The following is a 25,045-nucleotide window of genomic DNA, read 5'->3' as shown; positions in this document are numbered from 1 at the left end:
AGAATCCCTTTCTGGAGAAATAAAATAATTAAAATCTAATGAAGTCAAAATTAAAAAGGCTATTAATGAGATGCAATAAAAAATGGAGGCTCTAACTGCTAGGATAAATGAGGCAGAAGAGAGAATTAGAGATCCGGAAGACAAAATGATGGAGACTAAAGAATCTGAGAAAAAGAGAAATAAACAACTACTGGATCATGAGGGGAGAATTTAAGAGATAAGTGATACCATAAAGCAAAACAATATTAGAATAATTGGGAACCCAGAAGAAGATAAAGAGAGAGAGGGGTAGAAGGTATATTTATAATTATAGCAGAGAACTTCCCTATTCTGGGGAAGGAAATAGGCAGAGAGTGCCCCTCAAAATCAATAAAAATAGGTCAACACCCTGTCATCTAATAGTAAAATTTGCAAATCTCAGAGACAAAGAGAAAATCGTGAACGCAGCTCAGGACAAGAGGTCCATAAACTACAAGGACAGAAACATTAGACTGGCACCAGACCTATCTACAGAGACCTGGCAGGCCAGAAAGGACTGGCATGATATATTCAATGTGCTAAATGAGAAAAGTATGCAGCCAAGAATACTTCATTTGCTAGGATGTCATTCATAATAGAAGGAGAAATAAAAAGCTTCCAGGATAAACCGAAAAAAAATTTGTGATCACTAAACTAGCCCTGCAAGAAATATTAAAAGTGATCCTTTAAGTGAAGAGAGAGCCCCAAAGTAACAGACCAGAAAGGAACAGAGACAGTATATAGAAACTGACTTTATAAAGTTCAAAGAATGGCAGTAAAGTTGTATCTTTCAATAATTACTATAAATTGGGCTAAATGCCCCAATAAAAAGACACAGGGTATCAAATTGGATAAAAAACAAAGATCCATTGATATTCTGTCTACAAAAGTCTCATTTTAAGCCCCAAATTTACCTTCAGATTTAAAGTGAAGGGGTGGAAAACAATTTATCATGCTAATGGACATCAAAAGAAAACTGGAGTGGTAATCCTTATATCAGACATTTAAATTTTAAACTAAAGACTATAATAAGAGATAAGAAAGGACACTATATCATAATTAAAGGGTCCTCCAACAAGAAGGTCTAACAATTGTAAATATTTATGCCCCTAACATGGCAGCAGCCAAATACATGTAAGCCAACTAATAACAAAATCAAAGAAACACATCACTAATAATATAGTAATAGTAAGGGGCTTTAACACCCCCTCACTGCAATGGACAGATCATCTAAGCAGAAGAGCAATAAGGAAAAAAGGCCTTTGAACAATACACTGGACCAGATGGACTTCAGAGATATATTCAGAGCATTCTATCCTAAAGCAACAGAATACACATTCTCCTTGAGTGTACATGGAATAGTCTCCAGAATAGATCATATTCTGGGTCATAAATCAGATCTCAACTGCTACCTTTCCAAAAGATTGGGATCGTTCCCTGCTTATTTTTGGACCACCATGCTTTGAAACTGGACCTCAGTCACAAGAGAAAAATTGGAAATAACTCAAATGCATGGAGGCTAAAGAGCATCCTACTTAAGAATGAATGGATCAACCAGGAAATTAAAGAAGAATTTAAAAAATTCATGGAAACAAGTGAAAATGAAAACACAACTGTTCCCCCTGGGGATAAAAATATATGTTTATAAAAAATAAAAAATTTAAAAAAAAAAGAAAACACAACTGTTCAAAATCTTTGGGTTGCAGCAAAGGTATACTGAGAGGGAAATGTATAGTGATACAAGCCTTTCTCAAGAAACAAGAAAGTTCTCAAATATACAAGCTAACCTTACATGTAATGGAGTTGGAGAAAGAACAGCAAGTAAAGTCTAAACCCAGCAGGAGAAGAGAATTAGTAAAGTTTAGAGCAGAAATCAATGAAATAGAATCCAAAAGAATAACAGAACAGATCAACAAACTAGGAGTTGGTTCTTTTTGAAAAATTAATAAGATCAATAAACCCCTGGCCAGACTTACCAAAAAGAAAAGAGAAAGGATCCAAATAAATAAAATCATGAAAAAAAGAGGAGAGATCCCAACTAATATTGAAGAAATACAAATGATTATAAGAACATATTATGAGCAACTATACGCCAACAAATTAGGCAATCTGGAAGAAATGGATGCATTCATAGAGATGTATAAACTACCAAAACTGAAACAAGAAGAAATAGAAAACCTGAACAGACCTATAACCACCAAGGAAATTAGAGCAGTAATAAAAAATCTCCCAACAAACTAGAGACCAGGGCTGGAAAGCTCCCAGAGGAATTCTACCAAACATTTAAAGAAGAGCTAATACCTATTCTTCTGAAGCTGTTTCAAAAAATAGAAATGGAAGGGAAACTTCCAAACTCATTCTATGAGGCCAGCATAACCTTGATCCCCAAACCAGACAAATACTGCACCAAAAAGGGGAATTACAGACCAATATCCTGGTGAACATGGATGCAAAAATTCTCACCAAGATATTACCCAATAGGATTCAACAGTACATTAAAAGGGTTATTCACCACAACCAAGTGAGACTTATTTCTGGGCTGCAAGGGTCTTTCAACATCCACAAATCAATCAATGTGATATACTACATTAATAAAAGAAAGGACAAAAACCATATGATCTTCTCGATAGATGAAGGAAAAGCATTTGACAAAGTACAGCACCCTTTCTTGATTAAAACGTTTCAAAGCGCAGAGATAAGAGGGTACATACTTCAATATCATAAAAGCCAACTATGAAAAGCCCTTAGCAAATATCATACTCAATGAGGAAAAACTGAGAGCTCTTCCCCTAAAGTCAGGGACATGGCAGGGATGTCCACTGTCACCACTGTTGTTCAACATAGTAGTAGAAGTCCTAGCCTCAGCAATCAGACAACAAAAAGAAATAAAAGGCATCCAAATCAGCAAAGAAGAAGCCAAACTCCCACTCTTTACAGATGACATGATATTTTATGTAGAAAACCCAAAAGACTCTACCCCAAAATTGCTAGAATTCATACAGCGATTCAGTAAAATGATAGGATATGAAATCAATGCACAGAAATCAGTTTCATTCTTATACACCAACAATGAGACAGAAGAAAGAGAAATTAAGGAGTTGATCCCATTTACAGTTGCATACAAAACCATAAGATACCTAGGAAAAAACTAACAAAAGAGGCAAAGAATCTGTACTCAGAAAACTATAGAACACTCATGAAAGAAATTGAGGAAGACACAAAGAAATGGAAAAACGTCCCATGCTCATGGATTAGAAGAGCAAACATTGTTAAAATATCATGCTACCTAGAGCAATTTATACATTCAAGGGAATCCCTGTTAAAATACCATGAACATTTTTCACAGAGCTGGAATAAATAATCCTAAAATTTGTATGGAACCAGAAAAGACCTCAATAGCCAAAGGAATGTTGAAAAAGAAAACCAAATTGTCACCAATTTGGTGGCACCACCGTTATGGACTATTTCAAAGCTGTCATCAAGGGTGCCTGAGTGGCTCAGCTGGTTAAGCGACTGCCTTCAGCTCGGGTCATGATCCTGGAGTCCCGGGATCAAGTCCTGCATCAGGCTCTCTGCTCTGCAGGGAGTTCTGCTTCTCCTGCTAACCTCTCTCCTCTCATGGTCTCTCTCTCCCAAATAAATAAAATCTTTAAAAAAAACAAAAACAAAAACAAAACCAGAGCTGTCATCAAGACAGTATAGTACTGGCAGAAAAAAATACACATAGATCAATGGAACAGAATAGAGAACTCAGAAATGGACACTCAACTTTATGGTCAACTAATCTTCAACAAAGCAGGAAAGAATGTCGAATGGGAAAAAGATAGTCTTTTCAACAAATGGTGTTAGGAAAATTATAGCCACATGCAGAAGAATGAAACTGGACCATTTCCTTACACCATACACAAAAACAGACTCAAATGGATAAAGGACCTAAATGTGAGACAGAATTCCATCAAAATCCTGGAGGAGAACACAGGAAGTAACTTCTTTTTTTTTTAGATTTTATTTATTTATTTGACAGAGAGAGACAGTGGGAGAGGAAAGACAAGAAGGGGGGAGCTGGAGAAGGAGAAGCAGGCTCCCCTCTGAGCAGGGAGCCCAACACGGAGCTCACCACCAGGATACTTGGATCTTGACCTGAGTGGAAGGCAGATGCCTAATGACTGAGCCACCCAGGCACCCCACAGGCAATAACTGCTTGCTAGAAATGTCTCCAAAGGCAAGGGAAAGAAAGGCAAAAATGAACTATTGGGACTACATCAAAATAAAAGCTTTTTGCACAGCAAAGGAAACAGTCGACAAAACCAAAAGACAACTGAGAGAATGGGAGAAGATACGTGTAAATGACATATCAGATAGAGGGCTAGTATTCCAAATCTATAATGAACTTATCAAGCTCAACATCCAAAGAACAAATAATCCAATCAAGAAATGGGCAAAAGACAGTGTGCCTGGGTGGCTCAGTCAGTTAAGCATCTGCCTTCGGCTTAGGCCACAATTCCGGGGTCCTGGCATCCAGCCCCGCATCAGGCTCCCTGCTCAGTGTGGGGTCTGCTTCTCCCTCTTCCTCTGCCTGCCACTCTGCCTACTTGTGTGCTCTCTCTCTCCCTCTGCAAATAAATAAATAAATGGGCAAAAGACATGAACAGACATTTCTACAAAGAAGACAACCAAATGGCCAACAGACACATGAAAAAACGCTCAACATCACCGGGCATCAGGGAAATACAAATTGAAACCACAATGAGATACCATCTCACACCAGTTAGAATGGCTAAAATTAACAAGTGAGGATATGACAGATGTTGGCAAGCATGTAGAGAAAGGGGATCCTCCTATACTGTTCGTGGGAATGCAACCTGGTGCAGCCACCTGGAAAACAGTATGGAGGTTCCTCAAAAAGTTGAAGATAGAGCTACCCTATGACCCAGCAATTGCTACTACTGGGTTTTTACCCCAAAGATACAAATGTATTGATCTGAAGAGACACCTGTTCCCCAATGTTTATAGCAGAAATGTCCACAATGGCCAAACTATGGAAAGGGCTCAGATGTCCACTGACAGATGAACTGGTAAAGAAGATGTGGTATTTACATATATATGCATGGAATACTACTCAGCCATCAAAAATGAAATCTTGCAATTTGCAAAGACGTGGATGGAACTAGAGGGTACTATGCTAAGCAAAATAAGTCAATCAGAGAAAGACAATTATTATATGATCTTACTTACATGTGGAATTTAAGAAACAACAGAGGATCATAGAGGAAGAGAGGCAAAAATAAAACAAGATGAAATCAGAGAGGGAGAAAAACCATGAGAGACTCTTAACTACAGGAAACAAACTGAGGGTTGCTGGAAGGGAAGGAGGTGGCAGGACAGAGTAACTGGGTAATGGACATTAAGGAGGACATTTGATGTAATGAGCACAGGGTATTATATAAGACTGATGAATCACTGACCTCTACCTCTTAAACTAATAATACATTATATGTTAATTAACTGAATTTAAATAAAAATTTATAAAAAAGAATTTTAGGACAAAATCATCAATTACAGTGCAGAAAGAAAGAAAGTTAGTTCTCATTGTTTAATGGCCTTGCTAACATGTGGTATTATTATCCTTTCATTTATTGCCATTCTAAGAAGCATTTGGTATTAACTCATTATAGTTATAATTTCTATTTACCTGATGACTAGAGATGTTGAACATCTTTCTGTGTGCTTTTTGGTCACCCATACCTTATTTTGCCAAATGTCTGTTCAAATCTGTTGCACATTTTTAATTGGGTTTTTTATTGAGTTGTAGTTCTTTTTAAGCTCTGGATACAAATTCTTTGTCAGATATATATATATTATAAATATTTTTTACCTTTCTGTGGCTTGCCTTTTCATCTTCTTTCTGGTATCTCAAAAATTTTAATTCTGACATGGTTAAATTGATCGTATTCCCTGAAGCATTTTTTGGAAATGATGTATAGCTGCTGCTTTGGGTCCACTACTGATGAAATTCATAGTTCTATGAAGTGATTTAAATTAACGGAAGTCTGACCTGGGTATTTTCTTAGAGACAGCTGGGTGGCTCAGTTGGTTGAGTGTCTGCCTTCAGCTCAGGTCATGATCTCAGGATTCTGGGACTGAAGCCTGTGTCAGGCTCTCTGATCAGTGCGGAGTCTGTTTCTCCTTCTCCTTCTATGCTCTCTCTTTCTCTCTCTCGCGCTCAAGTAAATAAATAAAATCTTTTTTTTTTTTTAAAGATTTTATTTATTTATTTGACAGAGAGAAATCACAAGTAGATGGAGAGGCAGGCAGAGAGAGAGAGAGGGAAGCAGGCTCCCTGCTGAGCAGAGAGCCCGATGCGGGACTCGATCCCAGGACCCTGAGATCATGACCTGAGCCGAAGGCAGCGGCTTAACCCACTGAGCCACCCAGGCGCCCCAATAAATAAAATCTTTAAAAAATAAAATTTAGGGGGCACCTGGGTGGCTCAGTTTGTTGAATGACTGCCTTCAGCTCAGGTCATGATCCCGGAGTTCTGGGATTGAGTCCCGCATCGGGCTCCCTGCTCCGCGGGGACTCTGCTTCTCCCTCTGACCTTCTCCCCTCTTGTGCTCTTTCTCACTCTCTCTCTCTCAAATAAATAAATAAAACCTTTAAAAAGTATATAAAAAATAAAATAAAATTTAGGAAATAAAGTATTAAGAATAATAAAAGGAACAGTCATGTACCCACTACCCATAAACAGAACAGTATCAATACAATTAAACTTTAGCTCTCTTACACCCCTCTTCACTTTTCCTCCCAACAAGGGAAATTGTTTTCCCTATTTTTATTTTGATGTTTTCATTATCTTGTGTTCACTATAATTTTATTTCACATGTATGGATTATTAAATAATAAGACAATATCCCCTACTTTCTTGTGAACTTGGTAACACATTAAAATTTGTATTAGTTATAATGTATTCCATTCTAGGTGTTTTTCAGTAAAAAAGTTTCTCAGAAAGTTTCTTCTGTTATATAGATGGAAGTAAAGGTGTCCAACAAGACTTAAAAAACAAAACAAAACAGTTTTATTGAGCTAGAACTCACATATCAGACAATGAATCTGAATACAGAATTCAATGGTTTTTAGTATATTCACAGAGTGGCACAGAATTGTCCAATCACTTCCACAATCTAATTTTAGAATACTTCTTGTTCTCCTCCCACCCCACCCCCCGTACCTGTCCCAAGCAGTGGTGACTGTCCCTTAGCAGTCACCTCTATTTCTTCCTGGCCCTTCAGCCTCAGGCAACCTCTAACCTACCCTCTGCCTCTAAAGATTTGCCTGTTTTGGACATTTCATATAGACAGAATCATACAATCTGTCATCTTTTGTGATCTGCCTTTTCATTTAACATAGTGTTTTCAAGATTCATCCATTTTGCAGCATATATCAGAACTTCAATCCTTTTTATGGATGAATACCATTCCACTATATGGATAGAACACATTTTCTTTATCCATTCATAAGATGATGAAATATGCTGTTATATACAAGTTTTTACATAGACATGTTTTCATTTCTTTATGGAGGAGTGGAATTGGTGAGTCATAGGGTAACTCCATGTTTAACTCTAAAAAAAAACCCCAAGATTTTATTTATTTATTTGTTTGTTAGAAAGAGAGAGAGAGGGAGAGGCAGGCAAAGGGAGAACCAGGCTCCCCAGTGAGCAAGGACTCCAATGTGGGACTTGATCCCAGGATTCTGGGGTCATGACCTGAGCTGAAGGCAGACACTTAACAACTGAGCCACCCAGGCATCCCTATGTTTAACTTTTTGAATAACTGCCAGGCTGTTTTCCAAAGTGGCTGTACCATTTTACATTTCCATAAGCAGTGAGGAATGAATTTCTCCATATGCTCACCAACAATTGTTACTTTTAGTCTTTTTAATTTTAGCCATTCTAATGGGTGTGAAGGGGTATTTCATTGTGATTTTAATGTGAGTTTTCCTGCTGGCTAATTTTGTTGAGTATCTTTTTGTAGGTTAATTGGCCATTTATATATCTTCTTTGGACCCACGTCTATTCAGATCTTTTCCCCATTAAAAAATGGGTTCTTTATCTTTTTATTATTGAGTTGTAAGAGTTCTTTATATATTCTGGATACAAGTTTCTTAACAGACATATGATTTCCAAACATTTTCTTCCATTTGTGAATTATTTTTTCACTCACTTGATGGTATTGTTTGTAGCATAAGTGTTTTAAATTTTTATCAAGTTCAATTTATTTATTAATTTATTTTTTACTTGTGCATTTGGTGTGGTATCCAAGAAACCATGTCTAATCCAAGATCAGGAAGATTTAAAGTTATGTTTTTTCCTAAGAGTTTTATAGTCTTAGCTCAACATTTAGGTCTGCAGTTTAAGGACAAGATCTAATTCCATTCTTTTCCATGTGGATATCCAGTTTTCACAGAATCATTTGTTGAAAAGACTATCTCTTCTTTAATTGTTTTGGAAGCTCAGCCAGTCTTTTTTTTTTTTTTTTTTTTTGTGGGTTTTTGTTTGTTTGTTTGTTTTTATTAAGGAAAAATCTTATCTCTATTTCCTCAGATTTCCATGAAAGAAGGGTCCTTCCTTACTTTTCTTCAAAAATATCTTATGAGGATGAGCATGTCTGTCTTCTTCCATCCCTTAATTTCTCTTTACAAAGAAATACCCAATTCAGCTTATGGAAGAGTGGATGATAATCACTTAACCTGATCAAATTTTCCAAAGTGGCACCTTTTCAACCCTTTTTAAGATAATATGCTGTTCAGGCAGTTGTTATGACTAAAAATGAAAAAGATTTTGTGGAAGTAGTCTGACAGAAAGACTCTGAAACAAATAGGGAAGACATCAGAAAGTGGTGCCTTTTTTCTATGTGCCTCTCCCCACCCCGGGAGGCGCAGGTGAAATTCTGCCACGTTGGACCATGTTTCCTCATTGGGCCCCACCAACTGTCTGCCTTGTATATCCCATCCCTGTATGACAAGACAACCAACAGTCATGTCTCCCCCTGTTCAAGTTTCCTAGTTTGCACTCTGATGGGTAAAGTAACTGGTTTTCTTCAATTTAGAGGAAGGGTTTAGGGAGTTTCAGGTCCAAACTATCTACAGTCCAGCTTTTCCAATACAACTCTCCTGGTGATGCCTATCCTTTCAGTAATTAATCTCTTGATTTAGGTCACAGTGATCAAGAGATAGAAGCTTCCAGTTATAAATAGTCACAGGGATGGAAGATACAGCATAGGAAATATAGTCAGTAATACTGTAATAACTTTGTATGGTGATGAATGGTAACTACACTTATGATGAGCATTTAGTAATGTATACAATTGTCAAATCACTATGTTGTATACCTGAAACTAACATAATATTGTATGTCAACTATACTTCAATTAAAATTTTTTTAAATAAATGCCTTTATTTCTACTTGGCTCCTTATCTCTATTTTTTTCTTTCTTTCTTTTTTCATTTTTTAGATTTTATTTATTTATTTGGCAGAGAGAGATCACAAGTAGGCAGAGAGAGAGAGAGGAGGAAGGAGGCTCCCTGCCAAGCAGAGAGCCTGATGTGGGACTTGATCCCAGGGCTCTGAGATCATGACCTGAGCCGAAGGCAGAGGCTTAACCCACTGAACCACCCAGGTGCCCCTCCTTATCTCTATTTATAATCAGACTCAAAAAGGAAGAGGGAGCAATAGGTACTTCCAGATTACTACTATTTTTGTTTCATTCAATTATACATGCTTTGGATAGATTATGTATCACACAAGGTAGCATTTCTATTTCATTTGAGCTTTTTCATCTGAGCTTTTTTGGTTGAGTTGGATTCATATCACTCATTTCATCTTAAATACATTTTCCCAACTCATTTTTTTTAATTCTTTTTTTTTTTTTAAAGATTTTATTTATTTATTTGACAGAGAGAAATCACAAGTAGATGGAGAGGCAGGCAGAGAGAGAGAGGGAAGTGGGCTCCCCGCTGAGCAGAGAGCCCGATGCGGGACTCGATCCCAGGACCCTGAGATCACGACCTGAGCGGAAGGCAGAGGCTTAATCCACTGAGCCACCCAGGTGCCCCCCCAACTCATTTTTTTAATCTTCAAGATTAGCCTAATTTGCAAACATATTAGGTAGGTTGAGGAGCCTATGAAGGGCAAAGGACTGGAAGACTGCATGCTTTTCATGTCAGGGCACAAAGAGACCAGATCGCAAGAAATGTTTGACAGAGAAAATAATTCCCCAAAGTGACAGACATCGGCCAACGAACTCTGAATACAGCTTCAAGAGTAGAAAACTCAAGAGTATACTTATTAACAATTGTTAGTGTTTTAGAATGGTAGAGTTAGCTCATCAACTATTTATGTGATATTAAACAACAAAGAAATTAAAACAACAAGTTAAACAAATTAATAGAAATTAAACAACCAAAAAAATCTCCTTTGAAAGGTCATGCCCTAACATCCTTCTTTGGAAATACTGCTCAAAGAACATTCAAAACATCTAAAAAACAAAAGAACATCTTTCAGGAAGATTTGAAAAAGGAATAATTTGTCACAGTTGAGAAAATTATCCTTGCTTGCACAACCTTGAACATTTATTTTGGAGGGAGGGCATGTCTGGGAAAATTGCTGATTGTAGGAGTTATTTAGAGAAGTTACAAAAAGGGACTCTGTTGAATTTTCTGCTATTTGTGAATGTGAGAGATAAATATATCAATCTCTACTAAAAAAAAGTTAACACAAGAAGTCTTACATGCTCTTTGGAGAAGGTGGCCTCATTCTAAGTCTTTGGAAAGTGTAGATCTCATTACAGAAATGATCACATTATACTGTCAAACTTTCAGAACTGTAATAATTTTTTTCTGATCGATTTTCTTTGCTAATATTACTCATACTGTTTCATCTTTGTAGGGATTTTACACATTTCAAAGATATTTTTTATTTCAAAAGCAATGTATTCAATATCAAAAAATTGGGCATACATCCTTCCAGTCTTAAAATACATATATAAGAATATATTTTCCTTTGATCAAAAGTGGAGTCAAATAGCACAGGCTGTTTCATCATGTACTTTTTTGCCTCATACTTAACAAATTCTATGAACATCAAAGGAATTTTGTGAAACCACTTTCCCTAGAAGCTAAAGACCATGCATATGAAAAAGAAGCAATTTTTTAAATATTAGAAAACAATGACTACAAGCACACTTTGATCAATTTACACATATTATAAAGAGCATCATTTCTTTTTAAAATTTATTATTTTTTGAAGATTTTATTTATTTTTATATCACGAGAGAGCACAAGCAGGTGGAACAGCAGGCAGAGGGAGAGACAGAGAAGCAGGCTTTCTGCTGAGCAGACAGCCTGATGCTGGGCTCCATCTCAGGACCCCGAGACCATGACCTGAGCCAAAGGCAGACGCTTAACAAACTGAGCCACCAGCACCCTGAAGAGCATGATTTCTTTTCTTTTTTTAATTAAATTTTTATATATTTTTTATAAACATATAATGTATTTTTGTCCCCAGGGGTACAGGTCTGTGAATCGCCAGGTTTACACACTTCACAGCACTCACCATAGCACATACCATCCCCAATGTCCATAACCCCACTCGCCTCTCCCGGCCCCCCTCCCCCCAGCAACCCTCAGTTTGTTTTGTGAGATTAAGAGTCACTTATGGTTTGTCTTCCTCCCGATCCCATCTTGTTTCATTTATTCTTTACCTACCCTCCAAACCCCCCATGTTGCATCTCCACTTCCTCATATCAGGGAGGTCATATGATAGTTGTCTTTCTCTGATTGACTTGTTTCACTAAGCCTAATACCCTCTAGTTCCATCTACGTTGTCGCAAATGGCAAGATTTCATTTCTTTTGATGGCTGCATAGTATTCTGTTGTGTATATATACCACATCTTCTTTATCTGTTCATCTGTTGATGGACATCTAGGTTCTTTCCATAGTTTGGCTATTGTGGACATTGCTAAGAGCATGATTTCTAAATAGTTTTATATTAAATAACTTAAAAATGATCACCAGTTTAACACTACCAAGTACCCTTGACAAGTTCAGGGCTGAAGATTATCCCACTCCAGGCAAGAGAAGCTATAGAGGCTGGGATCAGGGGGTGTAGATTTATCTTCCTCATCTAAGACAGAAACCAGTAAGGGCCCTCTCACATACACTGAGTAGGGGAGGCAAGGGAATTATGGGAAGGAGTGGCACTCCAGAAGGATGTAGCAGAATAGAGGGAGATAAGACTTAGGCTCCACCTACAAGAAATCCTGTCACCTTGATGCAAGCTTGCCAAATTGCTCCCTTCTAAAGCCACCATAAAACATACCACAGGAATGTTACAAAATCCACCACAACGAGGAAGAAGAAGAATCTGGACTATTGTCACCACCATCCGGGCTTCAGAAAGCTGCCCCAGTGCAGGCTGAGAAGTTAAGTGGTTTGACACATAAGAAGTTAACTGGTCTAGGAAAGGCTGAGAGCAGGGGCCTAAAGTACAGGTTTGGGGCACCCATTCCTCTTTCTCATACTCTACAAATTCGAAGCGTGGGCAAATGCCAACAATTGCACAAGAATTTCTACATTTCATATATCTGTTCCTTAGCTCACTATAAGCATGTTTCCAATTCAACCTGTACCCTGAAATGATTCTTGCTGAAGTCACTGTTGATCCTCATAAGACAAATCCAGTGGATGCTTTTTATTTCTCATTTGCTTGACTTCTCTGAAAGGCTCATCCTGTTACCACTCCCTCATATTGAACACATTTTCTTTGAATGTTGTTCTCAATTGTAAGAAACGGAAAACTCCCTAGCCTTTTTCTAAGTATGAAATTACAAAATCACCAAAAGAGGAGAAGTGGCCATCTCCAGTTGTTCCCAGAACACCAACCAATCACCCAGGGGAGGTGCTGCCTCTCCATATCGTGGCCTAGGAACCCCCACTGGTGTTGTGGGGCTCAGGAATAGTGCACTAAAGCTGTGAGTTTAGAACCAGGGAGCTGCCACAATCGTGTGTGTCTTGGGATCTGTGATGCTAGCAGCTAGATAATGCAGTGTTGCTGTAGGAAAACCCACCTTCTCCATGATCTTGCTTGCCAAAGCAAGACAACGGTTTTCCTGTATTACCATCTTCCAAATCGCACATGAGTACATCTAATGAATGGGGCTTAATACACATCTAGAAATCCATCTGCAAGAGAGTGTGGAAATACAATTTTTAGCTTGTATAGAGGCATACAAGAAGAAGGGGAAAGGACATGGGTCTCACCATGTCCACCACAGTGACATGGTTCTCCTCCTACCTCTCAGCCTGCCCCTTAAGTGTTGGTTCACTTGGCCCTCTTCATTTTTCATCCTATCTACTATTATTTGGTGATTGATTTTCCATCTTAACACATAAGCCAAAAAACTGTCCTATGAATTCTGCCTCTTAATTAACTTGGAGCTCTCATCTATGTTCCAATCTTGCCAGCTTAGTTCCGTTCAGAGTATCTTGGCTAGACCACTACAGTAATCTTATGACTCATCTCCCCAGCCCATATACCCAAATATTCCCCCAGGAATAACCAATATAGAACAGTTCTCAACACAAGTGAGTAAATCCTTCCTTGGGGGTATTCACAAATGTGCATGGGCCTTTTGAATGATGACACAATAGGCATATAGTTTATGGGGCCATGGATGTATTCTGCAATGGTCCCGAACAACTAAGAATTATCTTGCCCCAAATGCCATTAATGCCTCCTTGAGAAACAAGGATTCCTGGAATCAGGATGTCATGGGCCACTAAATAGAGTTGTTAAAACTCATTAAAGTATACACTTAAAATGGATGTATTTTATAAAATGATAAATCATACTTCAATAATGTTGATTTTTAAAAAGTCAAATACATCACCTCACACCCAATGGGATGGCTACTATTTAAAACACACACACACACACACACACAGAAAATGACAACTGTTGAGAAGGATATCAAGAACTGAGGGACACCTAGGTGGCTCAGTTGGTTAAGTGATTGTCTTCGACTCAGGTCATGATCCTCAAGTCCCCAGGATCGAGTCCTGCATCAAGCTCCCTGCTCAGCAGGGAGTCTGCTTCTCCCTTTGACCCTCCTCCCTCTTGTGCTCTCTTTCTCAAATTAATAAATAAATTTTTTTTTAAAAAGCATATAAATATTAAAAATGAAGTTACTATATGATTCAGCACTTCCACTCTGGAAATATATCCAAAAGAACTGAAGGTAGGACCTCAAAGAGATAGTTATATACCCATGTTCATATTAGCATTATTCAAAATAGCTAAAATAGGAAAAGAATCCAAGTGTCCATCAACAACTGAATAGGCAAATGAAATGTGGTAGACCTGTAATGAAATATTCACCTTTAAAAATGAAGAAAATTCTGACACCTTATACAATGTGGATGGACTTTGGGGACCCCATGCTAAGTGAAATCAGCCAGTTACAACAGGACAAATACTGTATGTTTCTACTTATACGAGGTACCCCAGTCCAATTCATATAAAGTAGAAAAGGGGTTCCCAGAAGATAGGAGAGAGAAGTATGAAAGGTGTTGTTTCCCAGGCACAGAGTTTCAGTTACACAAAATGAAAAAGCTCTAGAGATAGATGGTGGTGATAGTAGCACCACAATGTGAACTGAGAGCTTATGGCACTGAACTGTACATTTTAAAAGGGCTAAGATGTTAAGAAAAGTGAAACGTGGGACACCTGGTGGCTCAGTTGGTTAAGCCACTGCCTTTGGCTCAGGTTATGATCCCAGGGTCCTGGGATGGAGTCCCACATCAGGTTCCTTGCTCAGCAGGAAGCCTGCTTCTCTCTTTGCCTCTGCCTACCACTCTGCCTGCTTGTGTGCTCTCTCTCTCTCTCTCTCTGACAAATAAATAAATAAATAAAATCTTAAAAAAAAAAAGAAAAGAAAAGTGAAACACAAACAATAAAAGTCATCCTAGGCTCTTTCCAGTAATTATATGACAGGCTCATCTGTATGTAATAGCTGTACTGGAAGCCAGCCCGTGCTGGAAGAGAACATTAACTTTATAATAACGTGAAAACTAAAAGTTACCTTTGCCTACAATCTCAAAATACTAAAAGTTACCTTTGCCTACAATCTCAAAATAGTGACTATTGCACACTTACATCTTTGTCCTGTGTTGTGGGTTTCAGATGCTTGCACTTCACTTTATAGCCCTTGAATAACTCTCTGGCTTCTGTGGAGATGGGACTGACATCAGGGAATGGCTGAGAGAGAGTATTAAATTTTTTTCAGATGGCATGGAATAAAAATCCAGGCAGACAAGATAACTTGCCGTAAAGGCACTATTTACGGCAAAAATTATACAACTTCAGCATATGTGAAATAGGCACGGTATTTCTATGGTATAACCAGGAGTAACACAGTTTTGATGCCCATCCCTAAAACTAAGGGTTTTTCATTAAAGGTTCATACATGTTCTATAATATGTGTATCATTCTCATAAATGCACTCAAAATTTTAGAACCTTTAAAAGTTTGATGAGTCAGTCAACTCACTACTTAACTGCATGAAATCAGAGATACTAACATTTGCGTCTCTCACCTCTTGACAAACAAAAGTTTTAGCCTAAGATTCCTCAACAGAGATTTAGCGCAAGTGTGAAATTATTATTAAGAGACATTATTCTGAACCATAATTTTTACAATGGTCATCTCCAAGTGTCTTTACAATGTTACTTATGCTTAAAAATAGTGATTTTAGAGGCACCTGGGTCATTCAGTTGGTTAAGTATCCTTCTCTTGATTTTGGCTCAGGTCATGATCTTGGGGTCCTGGGATCCTGGGATTGAGGACCCCCACCCCATCTGGCTCCCTACTTAGTAGAGAGTCTGCTTCTCTCTCTCTATCCCTCTCCCTATGCCCTTGCCTCCCAATAAATAAATGAATCTTAAAAAAAAAAACAACAGTGACTTTAAATTGATTTATTTTCACTTTAGTTAAAAACAATATATGAACCTCACACCATTTTTAAGAACTTGTAGATTATATAAATGCAAGCAATTCATCGAAATCAGAGACAGGAAACTAATTCTCCAAAGCTTAGGCATCATGGCCTCAGAAGAAACTAGGTGTTCATTTCTCTCCCAAATCTATCTTCCTCTTCTAACCTCCTCTTATTCCTGTTACTTCACAGGTAATGTCCAGAAACCGCTCTGGCAGGATTTATAATTAGCCAGATTCCAGTGTCCTTACTATAGCAATTACCAGGAAATGCTAAAAGATAAGAATCTAAAATCAGTCAGCATTGCTCTTCCTCTGGTCTGCACTGAGGTAGTGGCATGAAGATAATTAAAAAAAACAAACAAAAAAACAAACAAAAAAACCCCTCTGGACCTACCACCTTAGGTAAGCACGGAGGAAAAAACTTGCATTTTACAGGTGCCAGAGATAGCTTTAGGCTTTGGGGATGCCATCTGTAGACCAAGGTGATTGCAAAGCGCCCAGAAATCTCCACTGTAATGAACTTGTTCACCTGGGGGAAACAGAAAGGATTGTCATTTCCTATACAGAATTTTTCATGCTCATAATTCAAGTGGAAATCTTAAAACATTTGCAGGATGCATGGAAGGAAATTTGAGACCGACATTCACAGCTTCAGTCTGGTTCCATTAAGTCAGAGATGGCTTTTAGGTTTTTGGCTGCAAATTTGTGGGTTGTTATGACTTCTTAAGGGAAGGAAAAGAAATGAGGAGAAACTGTTAATGTAGTGATGTCTTAGAGAGAAAGTCAGGTTCACTTTAGAACGAAAATTCTGGGTCAGTTTGCAGGTACTTCTGAGTTGTATTTCTTTTTTTTTTTTTTTTTCTGAGTTGTATTTCTAACTCTTGAGATAGTCTCTCTCATAAAATACAGTTGACAACATCTAATTCCCATGATGATGAGGAAAGTCATTAATGGCTGCCAAGTTCTTAGAAGTTTTATAAGTCTAGTAACTATTACTGTGAAACTTATTAAAGCTGAAGAGATTTTATAAATGACAAGGATAGAAAAGTAATGAACAACTTCTAAAGCTCAAGGGAACATCTGCAGATTTGTAAAGCATATTTTTAAAAGGCTTGCTGTAGAAAAAGCGCCCTCGTTAAGTCAACTGTTCTAAACATGCCGGCTCCTGAGTGTCAGGACACTTGTACATACAGGCTTGCTGGGACAGTTTCTCTGCACACTCTTTACTTTCCTCACCTTTCAGAGCTGAGCAGTGCTTCTTTAAAAATGACAATCCAGGGACGCCTGGGTGGCTCAGTTGGTTAAGCAGCTGCCTTCGGCTCAGGTCATGATCCCAGGGTCCTGGGATCGAGTCCCACATCGGGTTCCTTGCTCGGCAGGGAGCCTGCTTCTCCCTCTGCCTCTGCCTGCCTCTCTGTCTGCCTGTGCTCGCTCGCTCTCTCTCCCTCTGTCTCTGACAAATAAATAAATAAAATCTTTAAAAAAAAAAAATGACAATCCAGGGGCGCCTGGGTGGCTCAGATGGTTAAGTATCTGCCTTCAGCTCGGGTCATGGTCTTGGGGTTCTGGGATGGAGCCCTGCATCAGGCTCTCTGCTTAGTGGGGAGCCTGCTTTCCCCTCTCTCTCTCTCTGCCTGCCTCTGCCTATGTGTGATCTCCCTATCTCTGTGTCAAATAAATAAATTAAAAAAAAAAAAAAGACAAATAGTATATGTAGGATACAAAGCCGCCAAGGACGATCTTGTGAATAGAATAGAACAGAGACCTGGAGGTACTTTCTACACAATAGTGTGTCCACTATAAATATAACGTGAGCCATAAATGCTTGGCACATGAATAATTCTAAATTTTCTAGGAGCCACATTAAAAGGTAAAATGCAGGTAAAATGAACTTAAATAACATTTTATAACTAAATATATCCAAATATTGACATTTCAATGTGTAACTAATATAAAAATGATTGATAAGATATTTTATATTCTTGTTTGTTATACTAAGTCTTTGAAATCTGGTGTGTAGTTTACTACAGTGCAGTTCAAGAGTCCATAACCACAGGTGTCTGGTGGCTGCCGTGCTGGACAGCACAGCTCTTTATAATTGGTACCTCTAAGGTTGGTGGTACAAACACCTTTGCAAACATACGCAGTGGTCCTGGACACAAAATGCAGCCCATATACATGCACACACATAAAGTAACTATATATATGAACCAATAAAATATAGCACAGAGGTTACAGACTGGTAGCTCGGAAGTGTTTGGTTTAATCCTGCCAGAGTCTGAATTAATTGCCAACTTTGAAATACCAGGGTATTTCATCAACAAAATCTGGCCTTTTAGAAAATCATAACATATAGCAGGCATAGACCAACATTCCCATGTGGCAACAATGTTCTGGCCCTGAGTAAAGCCTGTCTCCTTTGGGGGAGGGCACACTTTCCAGTTCACCAAAGTTCCCACTGGTAGGCTCACTCTTACATTTTCTGAATTTCTGATTCTAATACACATTAAGCTATTAACAAAGGTAATTCTACAGAGTGAGACTGAGGAGAAGGAGACTTTCACTTTGAACACTGTATATCTTCCTATTTTATTTATTTATTTTATTTATTTATTTTTAAAAAGATTTTATTTATTTATTTGACAGAGAGAGATCGCAAGCAGGCAGAAAGGCAGGCAGAGAGAGAGGAAGCAGGCTCCCTGCTGAGCCCAGAGCCCGATGCGGGGCTCGATCCCAGGACCCTGAGATCATGACCTGAGCCGAAGGCAGCGGCTTAACCCACTGAGCCACCCAGGCGTCCCTATCTTCCTATTTTAAAAATATTTTTATATTAAACACAAGATGCTTTCTAATAGTAATTTTTAACAATTACTGTTTAAAGTAACTGCTTGGGGTGCCTGGATGGCTCAGTCAATTAAGCATCTGACTCTTGATCTCGGCTCAGGTTGTGATCTCAGGGTCATGAGTTCAGGCCCCACATTAGGCTCCATGCTGGGTGCTTGGTTAGTGTAGACAGCCAAACTGAATAGTTCAGTCCTCTCAGGGATGCCTGGGTGACTTGGTTAAGTGTCTGCCTTGGGCTCAGGTCATGATCCTGGGGTTCTGGATTAAGTCCCGCATCAGGCTCCTTGCTCAGCAGGGAGTCTCTTCTCCCTCTGACTGCTACTCCCCCTGTTTGTGTTCTCTCTTCTCTTCCCCTCTCTGCCAAATAAATAAATAAAATCTTATATAATAATAATAACAACGATGATGATGATGATGATGATGATGATAATAATTCAGTCCTCTCAATCCTCTCTTCTCCAACAGTATATTTTAGAGGCTCAAAGTAAATTATTGGTATGGCATAAGAAATTGACATAAGAATGATGAATTGTAAAGTAATACCCAAACGTCAACTGGATCATCAAGTTTTCCCTTCGAAGGCCACATCCATTCCCTTATGACGTCTCCCTCTTTGCTGATCACCATGCCACCATCTCGATTAAACATCATTGATATTATTGGGCTACAAAAAAGACAGAAATATGACTTATTTAGAACAAGAAAAATTCATGGACTCATTGATTTGACTGAGGCAATGGAAGTCACCAGGTCATAGCCTTTCAGGACTCCTTCCCATCATAAGCTTGGAGGATGGTCACCTTGCCTCTGGCTGAATATTTTCCTTGAAGGGAAGTTTGGTATATATCTGTTTAGCTGATCAAGATTCCCCTTTCTGAGACACATCCCCTCCTATTTTGGCATGTCCCCATCCATACAGTCATAGGAATGGGCTCTGTCGGCCATGATTATTGTATCATGTTGGCTAGTCCAGAGTGGTGTGAATGAGACTAAGTGACCGGCAGGCAGGGGCCAGATGTGCAGGACTTTTGACGCTGTACCAAGCTTTTTATCTTAAGAGCAAAAAGTCATAGAATGGGTTTCATAACAGAGCAAAGAGGGGACATGATCAAAGAGATGGTAAAGAACCAAAGTGCTAGAAACCAGTTCAGAGGTCAGAGAAACAATGGTAGCTTGGACGGGGGAAGGGATGAGAGGGATGAAAGATACATATGTGGGTTCAAGAACCATACAGATTTGGAAAGATGGAATTTGGTTGATGAAGAACAGGAGGTGTCAATTTTATCTTTCCTATACTTTATATATCTATCAGTGCAGCCTAGCATTTTATTAGCTTTTCTAGATCAGTAGCATCTCACTATGTGTTCGTATCTAAATTATATTTGTATATTCTCTCTTCTCAGCACAGCACCTGGCAGAGAAGGGGCTTGAAGTCTGAACTGCCCTGATGAAATGTACTCAATTTAACAAATACATATTGGGTAATTATTGGATGTAAGATACTACTTAGGTACTGTAAGGCACTAAAGGATGCCCCGAGTAAGGTGCTCTCTCTATTCTCAGGGCATTTTCAGTCTTGTGACTTTAATTATTTTGATAGACAATATTTACTGGGAACCTACTATGTGCCAAGCCTTAAATATCTGCTTTTACTAGGCAGGGTTGTTTAATGGTTACAAACGTCATAGAGCCAGATGGTTAATGGTGTTGAACCTGGCTCTTCCATGTCTTAAGTGTATAAACTTGGATATATTTCTTAACCTTCTTGTGGCTTGGTATCTTTGTCTTAAAACTGGCTATAACAACAGCATCTACTTCACGAGCTGTTGTAAGAACGAAATGAATTACTTAATGTGAAGCACTTTCAACTTTGTTCTCTAAAACAAAGTTGGGCACCTTGTAATGCAGGCACCTTGTAAGTTCTCTAGAAGTGTTGGCTTGTATTATTAAGTCCTCACAATTCCATCTATAGGTACTGAGTCCCATTTTCCAGATGAAGAAACAGAGGCTGGGGGAAACTGGTGAATAGAACACCTGCAGCCTGATGTAAAGTTCAATAGGGGAATTCACCGTCTAATAAAAGAATAAGAGTAGTTCACAGTAGAAAAGGGGTGCTTTTGACTTAATTGGGAAGCCTGCAGTCTAACAGATGGGCAAGAGGAGCAAAGTGACCAACCCAGTGAAAAAATCAGAGACAGAAGTTCCACTCCTTGGACATGAGGATTGTGTTCCTTTCCCAAACAGCCTACCTTTTCACTCACCCTGGGTAATCCAGCTCTCAGCTATTCTCACTCCTTGGAGGAGCCTCAGGGGGGACCCGAATGGTCCACTCCTACACAGCAGTGGGAGCTGTTTCTCCCGCAGGCACTGTGGTGCCCTACACACTGGATCCTGGCAACAAGAGTCCCAGGCCACACCCTCCTTTAATTCATCTTCCTGCTTTTTCAGTTTGCTGAGTCTTCTCACCAAAACACCCTTTTGGTGGGACAACAGATGCGCAAGAAGAGGGTTAGTTTAAAAGATCCTTAACAATTAAATAATGAAGTCCCTTGGAAGACAGCTTTTTTTGTTTTTGTTTTTGGCCTTTGTCTTTCAGAAGCTTTAGTTCTGAAGCAGGCAGCATCCTCTTCTAAGAGGGAAGAGGTCTATGGGGCCCAGGATGAAATTGCACAGCGGCAGGACTCAGCCCTAAGGCTTAGTGTTTTGGGCTTCTGGGAAGCTCCCAAAATATCATCAGCAGATGGTGTTGTATTCATTTGCTTAGTTACTGTCAGCAATAAAGACAGGAAGAAGATGAGGAAGGCAACCACTCCAGAGCAGCAAGTAGGGGGAAATCACCTCCTGTTTATGAATGTAATTCTCATCTTGGATATTAAATTTTATGGAACAAATAATCAAGGGGACAATTTCCCAGTATAATATTTTTTAAAAGATTTTATTTATTTATTTGACAGACAGAGATCACAAGTAGGCAGAGAGGCAGGCAGAGAGAGAGATGGGGGAAGCAGTCTCCCTGCTGAGCAGAGAGCCTGATGCAGGGCTCAATCACAGAACCCTGGGATCACGACCTGAGCCGAAGGCAGAGGCTTTAACCCACTGAGCCACCCAGGCGCCCCTCCCAGTATAATTTTAAATTTAATTTATTTTAAACTTAATATTATTTAGATGACAAGGGGAATTTAAAAATATTTCATAATTTTTGCAAACAAAGAATACCACATTTAGGTCCAATTTTGTTGTAGGCAAAAGGGAAATAATGACATCTACTTTAATGATCCAATATAGGACAGCAAATTAAATATTAATTTTTGAGTTTTTTCTTTTATATATAACAGCTTTATCAAGATATAAATCACATGTCATACTATCTACTATTTAAAATGTACAATTCAGTACATTTCTAGTATATTTATAGAATTGTACAGTTATTACCACAATCAATTTTAGAATATTTTCATCACCCTCAAAAGAAAACCACATGCCCATTAGCAACAACTCTCCATTCTTCCCTCCCCTAGTCCCCCTGGCAGCCACTAATCTACTTTCTGCCTATATAGATTTGTCTATTTGGGACATTTCAAACAAATGGAATCATTCAATATGTGGTCTTTGAGACTGGTTTCTTTCACTTAGCATAATGCACTCAAGGTTAGCCCATGTTGTACTTGTATCAGTACTTCATTTTGTTTTATGGCTGAACAGTACTCCATTGTATGGATAGACCACATTTATTTATCAGTTATTTGTCAACTGAGCTGTCTTTTTGGGGAAGTGTTAAGGGTGTTGAAATGGAATGATCACAGGACCTCACAAATGGAGACTCTAACTTTAGCTCAGACTTCAGGACAAGAGATACTGTTTTTTCACTAAGAATTTAAATTGTCTGTCATAAAAAGAAAAAGAGAAAACTAATGGATGCATGTGTTGATGTAGTTTGAAGGACAGACAAAAACGTCCTTTGCTGTGCCTACACTGACAGAAGGGGTATGAGGTTGAAGGAAGAGAATTTTAATTTCCATGCAATACAATTTTAATTTCACTTGGAAAAAATTTTTTTGTCCTGTGCACAAGTTACTTTTATATACAAACAGCAATATACCCTCACTTCTACATGACAGTGGGCTTTCCCATTGAGAAGCTGTAATTAGTCATTTTCTGGTTAGAGTTGCAGAAAGCTTCAGCAACCCTTAGCCAGAACCAGCATTTGCTGTTTGTTGGAGGAAAGTGAAGGCTCACACAGGAGTTAGTTGATTAATAAGGATTTAATATTAATAAATAGTATTTAAGTAAAGACTTCAATTAAATTATAAGAATATTGTTGCAAAAAATGAGCATCTCAGGAGAGTTTGATGCTAGAGTCTGGTGCAATAGGGTCCAGCCTACAACTCAGTCCAAGTCCTGCCAGTTAGGTGTTTAGACGTTTTCACCTTCTTAGTTATGTAAAACCAAACACTGATCTTACATGTCTCTGAATATCCTTTGGGTTTTCTTTATATCAGTATATCATAGAGGATTATTTGGAATTTAGCACCATAGGCTATAGGCTTAGACCTTCTCAACTGATTTGTTTTTATCTCCGAAATTCCCCAAGTCTCATTGATACCTAAATTAGGCTGACCCTATCAGACTATTAAGAATCATATTCAGATACCAATACTGGGGAAAACTAGTTACCATAAGGGCAGTAGGCCTTAAAGAGGATTATTTTTGTCTGGGTGAGTTACATATTATATCACCTAATAGGGTTATTTGTGAGAGACAAAATTAAACAAGATATACTTCTGGAATGGGAAAAGGATTGGAATCCACAGTTGCTATATTATTTAGAATTATCTAGTTTCAGTAAAAAATTGTAAGACATGCAAAGAGACAAGAAAATGTGACCTACATATAGGAAAAAAGGGAGGACATAGAAGCTATCTTTTTTTTTTTTAAATATTCTATTTATTTATTTGACAGAGATCACAAGTTGTCAGAGAGAGGGGGGGAAGCAGGCTCCCTGCCGAGCAGAGAACCCAATGTAGGGCTCGATCCCAGGACCCTGGGATCATGACCTGAGCCGAAAGCAGAGGCTTTAACCCACTGAGCCACCCAGGCACCCCAGTAGAAACTATCTTTAAGGGGCACAGACATTGGACTTACCAGACAAAGACTTTGAAGCAGCTGGTATAAATATGTTAAAAAAAAAATACTAAACTAAAAACTAAAGGGGATCGCTTTTTAATTAAAGAAAAATATGACTATAGTGACTCCTCAGGGAATATCAACAACAACACAAAAAAGAAATTTAAAAAATTAAGTGGATATGCTGGAATGAAAAATTATAATAATGGGAATGAAAACTTGAATAGAGTGGCTCAACAGCCTATTTGAGTTGGCAAAAGGATTGGTGAACTTGAAGATAGCTTGGTAGGAATTATCCAGTCTACAGAACAGAAATGAAAAAGAGTGAAGAGAAACAGAAGTTCAGAGTCCTGTGGTGCCTGGGTGGCTCAGTCAATTAAGTATCTGACTCTTAATTTTGGCTCAGGTTATTATCTCAGGATTGTGAGATTGAGTCCCACGTCTGCTCCACACTGGGCATGGAGCCTGCTTGGGATTTCCTCTCTCCCTCTGCCTCTGCCACTCCTCTGGTCTCTCTCTCTCTCTCAAAAAAAGAAAAAAAAAATTTCAGAGTCCTAGGGGACCCTGTTAAAAATACCAATATACATGAAACAGGAGTACCAGGAATAGAGAAATGGGCAGAAAAAAAAAAAACATTCAAAGAAATAATGGCCTAAAGCTCCCCAAGTTTGATAAAGAACGTTAATTTACGTATCTAGGAAGTAACAATTAAAAGTTCTAGAGATCCATAACTACACACATTATAGTAAAACTGTTAAAAGCCAATGGCAAACAGAAAATCTTGAAAGTATCAAGAGACAAATTAGATAAAGACTGAAATGCTAGGCACCTGGCTGGCTCAGTTGGTTAAGCACCTGCCTTCAGCTCAGGTCATGACCCTGGAGTCCCAGGGTCCAGCCCCGCATAGGGTTGCCTGCTGAGCGCGAGTCTGCTTCTCCCTGTCTCCCCTCTCATGCTCTCTCTCTCAGTCTTTATTTAAATAAATAAATAAATAAAATCTTTTAAAA

The 25,045-nt window shown here is 38.5% G+C and overlaps 1 protein-coding gene across 1 annotated transcript in view; it reads right to left on the bottom strand.

Annotated features, from left to right (window-relative positions):
- LOC116592991 (uncharacterized protein C3orf20 homolog) overlaps positions 1-25,045 on the bottom strand; it is a 128,979-nt gene that overhangs the window by 42,478 nt on the left and 61,456 nt on the right. The window contains exons 9-11 of the mRNA XM_032346733.1: positions 19,458-19,578; positions 16,465-16,599; positions 15,231-15,332 (exon numbers count right to left, since the gene is read on the bottom strand). Coding sequence (XP_032202624.1) covers positions 15,231-15,332; positions 16,465-16,599; positions 19,458-19,578 — 358 coding nt within the window. The remainder of the gene's footprint in view (positions 1-15,230; positions 15,333-16,464; positions 16,600-19,457; positions 19,579-25,045) is intronic.

Source organism: Mustela erminea, chromosome 6, assembly GCF_009829155.1.
Source record: "Mustela erminea isolate mMusErm1 chromosome 6, mMusErm1.Pri, whole genome shotgun sequence".
Classification (NCBI taxonomy): domain Eukaryota; kingdom Metazoa; phylum Chordata; class Mammalia; order Carnivora; family Mustelidae; genus Mustela; species Mustela erminea.
This window is presented reverse-complemented; position numbering and strand designations above follow the sequence as displayed.